This window comes from Cynara cardunculus, unplaced genomic scaffold, assembly GCF_001531365.2.
Source record: "Cynara cardunculus var. scolymus isolate 2C unplaced genomic scaffold, CcrdV1 Un_Scaffold_4981, whole genome shotgun sequence".
Lineage (NCBI taxonomy): Eukaryota > Viridiplantae > Streptophyta > Magnoliopsida > Asterales > Asteraceae > Cynara > Cynara cardunculus.
Window position 1 is genome coordinate 33656 of NW_020202177.1, and position 2880 is coordinate 36535.

At 43.2% G+C, this 2880-nt stretch overlaps 1 protein-coding gene across 1 annotated transcript; it reads right to left on the minus strand.

The window, feature by feature from the left end:
• Positions 1 to 526: 526 nt before the first annotated feature.
• Positions 527 to 2390, minus strand: LOC112504251 (11S globulin subunit beta-like). The gene is made up of 4 exons (XM_025108187.1): positions 2061 to 2390; positions 1718 to 1968; positions 1167 to 1628; positions 527 to 1081 (listed from the first exon to the last, which is right to left on the minus strand). The coding sequence occupies exons 1-4, from the start codon at positions 2386 to 2388 to the stop codon at positions 662 to 664; spliced, it is 1461 nt and encodes a 486-aa protein (XP_024963955.1). The 5' UTR covers positions 2389 to 2390; the 3' UTR covers positions 527 to 661.
• Between the last annotated feature and the right edge of the window lie 490 nt (positions 2391 to 2880).

Genomic DNA, 2880 nt, shown 5'->3' on the forward strand with positions numbered 1-2880 from the left:
TGATTTTTTGAATGAAACAGCAGAGAGAGAGAGAGAGAGAGGGGGTAGAGAAGGATTAAAAGGAATTAAGGGGTTTTTCTACCCCTTAAAATTTCAGACGTAGGTAGGTAAGGGCTTTTAAGCTCTTATTTGAGACTCTTAATACCAAAAAGATCGAATCAGACTTCATAGGTATTTAAAGTTTTAATCTTGAAAAAACAAACATAGAGAGAACTTCAGAGGCAACCGTGTGAGTTCTCTGCAAAAGGCCAATCAGAGCTCTAAATGTTCTCTGAAATGTCTCCGAGCAACAATTGTTAGATTATCGAGCTTATCAACTATAGATTGAACCATTGAAAAAAGAGACTTCGGGTCCGGGTTGAAGGGCTTTCTCGGCCCTACCTTCATGGACGAGCCTTAGGCTGTTTGGTATACAAGACACCGGGCCCAAGGGCTTTTGGTTGGACCATTGGAGTAAGCGGATGAATCCTTTCTTCCAAACTCGAAAGCAACGTGATTTTGTTAAACAAAATAAAATCCAAACCAAGATTCATTTCTTTCCCATAAAAATGAAATTCAACTTTTATTTTCAAGGTCGCATATTTTTACATGGATTGTCCCTGCATGCATTTATCCACTCAGAAGACCCTCTTTTATTATCATTCCCTACATGAGACCTTTTCTAACTAAAAAGAACATTTAGAAGAGCATTCATTCCCTTCTGTCTGGTTGATCCGGAAGTTGGGCTCAAAACCACACCTTCTTGCCTGTTATACTTGAGCTCCTTCGCCTGCTCTCTTGAGATCTCATATGAGTTGGCGACCACTTCCTCCGGCAATGCCCGCAAGAAAGAAAACCGACCCGCAAGCTGTGTGGTTATGGCGTTGTCGTTTGTCTTGAATGCCACCCACTCGCACCCTTGCTCACCTGCCTTCTTCACCACCGCAAAGTTCTGTGGCACTACGATCAGCTGACCTTGTTGCACAAAGCCATCGAACACGGCGGTGCCGTCGTTTCTCACGATTTGCAAACGACTGTTTCCACTTGTGACGTAGATTATGCTGTGGGAGTTCAAATTATAGTTTGGTGCCAGCACCGCATTCTTCACGTAAGTCGGAAATCTAAGTTAGTATTTGAACTCATTCAGGTAGCCATTTCAGTTCCTTAATATTTGGACAGAATTATACCTTATAAAGGACTCCTTTTTCGGCACTAAGTTGGAGCCAGTTGAGGATGGGGAGCTTGTGACCGTTGAGACTGCTGAGGCGTCCGCCACGTGGGTTGTACACGTCGGCACGATCTGGGTCGGCGATGTTGGCCCTCAACTCGGTCGAGCATATGTTTTCCTCTATGCCGTTGCGTGGTGATGATCGTTGGTATTCTTGTTTTTCTGGGATCAAGACATCGAAGTTATCGGCTCTAACGATGAATCCACGGTTGTCTTTTTGCCCTTTTAGTTGGTTCACGATGTTGAATTCGACCTTAAAGACCTCCTGGAGGATCTGGTCGTCAAAGCCGTTGAAGATATTGGAGCTTTCTTGTTCATGAAGTTTCTGTTTCCCCCATCCACCGGAGCCGCCGGCATGCTCGCGTTCCGGTTGGCCATACCCTACTTGTTGGCTTTGTGGGTTCCCCGCCAGGAAAAATTTCTAACGACCATAAACCCAAAAAAAATGATCACTGGAATTTGCATTGGCAGAATACTATTGAACTGACTTAATCAACAGATTAAAGTTACCCTGAAGTTTCGATCGAGTTGGTTGGCCACATTGCTCGTATCACGAAGTACAATCAGAACTATTTGTGTGTCACCGTCATTGTACGTCCAATGAACTGCACCAGCCGGCAAAGCTAGTATATCACCTTCTTTGTATCGGAAAACCTTCTGGTGCCTGTCAAGAAACTGTTCTTTTCCTCTTCCAGCACCCTCCGATGATGATTCAAACGTTTCAGGGCATCCGGGAAAGGCGCTTCCCTGAATACCACTTCCTTTATCAAATAAACCGGTCAAGCAAAAGTTAAATTACAAGTTACACTGCACAATGTACAAGAAAAGAGCTGAAGAAGATGTTAACGGGTACCTCGGACGACATAGACGAGCTCAGGTGCATTTGCGTAGAATGGCAAGAAAAGTCCTTTAGTATTAATAGTATGACGAGCTACTTCCACACCGGCGCAGTCGAGTTCATCGTTCTCGTCGGAGACCCAGAACTCAGATACTCCGGCTTCCGATTGCAGAACACGGTTGGGTTCTCTGGCGCTGATTCTGTCGATCTGGCAGTCGGATCGTCCACGAAGACGTGACTGTTTCTGTTGCTGCGATCGCTCTAACTGAGCAAAACAACCATTAAAGAGTACAATAAAACAAAGCCCAAGAGGCAGAAGTCTAGAAGACAATGCGGAAGCCATTGTTGAAATGCAGTGGCATGAAATGGCGCAGAGGGTGGGTGTGGATTTATAATGGATATACGAGCATGAGGATCTTACACGTAACGAAAATGGTGGCACATTTATTCTGTTTAGGATCCTGCAATGTATACACGTTGAATTTTGAGGGTCTTATGCGGCTCAAAAGCGACAAAGCTATATTGTTTCTTGGTATTCAATGAACCTGGTCATCGTCGTCTCGCAACTGAACACTCGACTCGCAAATGGTGTACAAAATACGGCCAACCGGTTTAATCCACTAAACCCAACACCCAAACACCTCAATTAAACCCTACCTAATAAATTAAGCCGCGTTTGATTCGTTGAATATTTTTTTCTATAGAATGAAATTTGTTAAAAGAATTTAATTTTAAAAAAATTAGAATGAAATGTTGTCAGGTTTAACCACATATTTGGTTGACAAAATTGGAATAAAATCTATTAAAGAAATTAGTATATGTCTATTTGATTCAC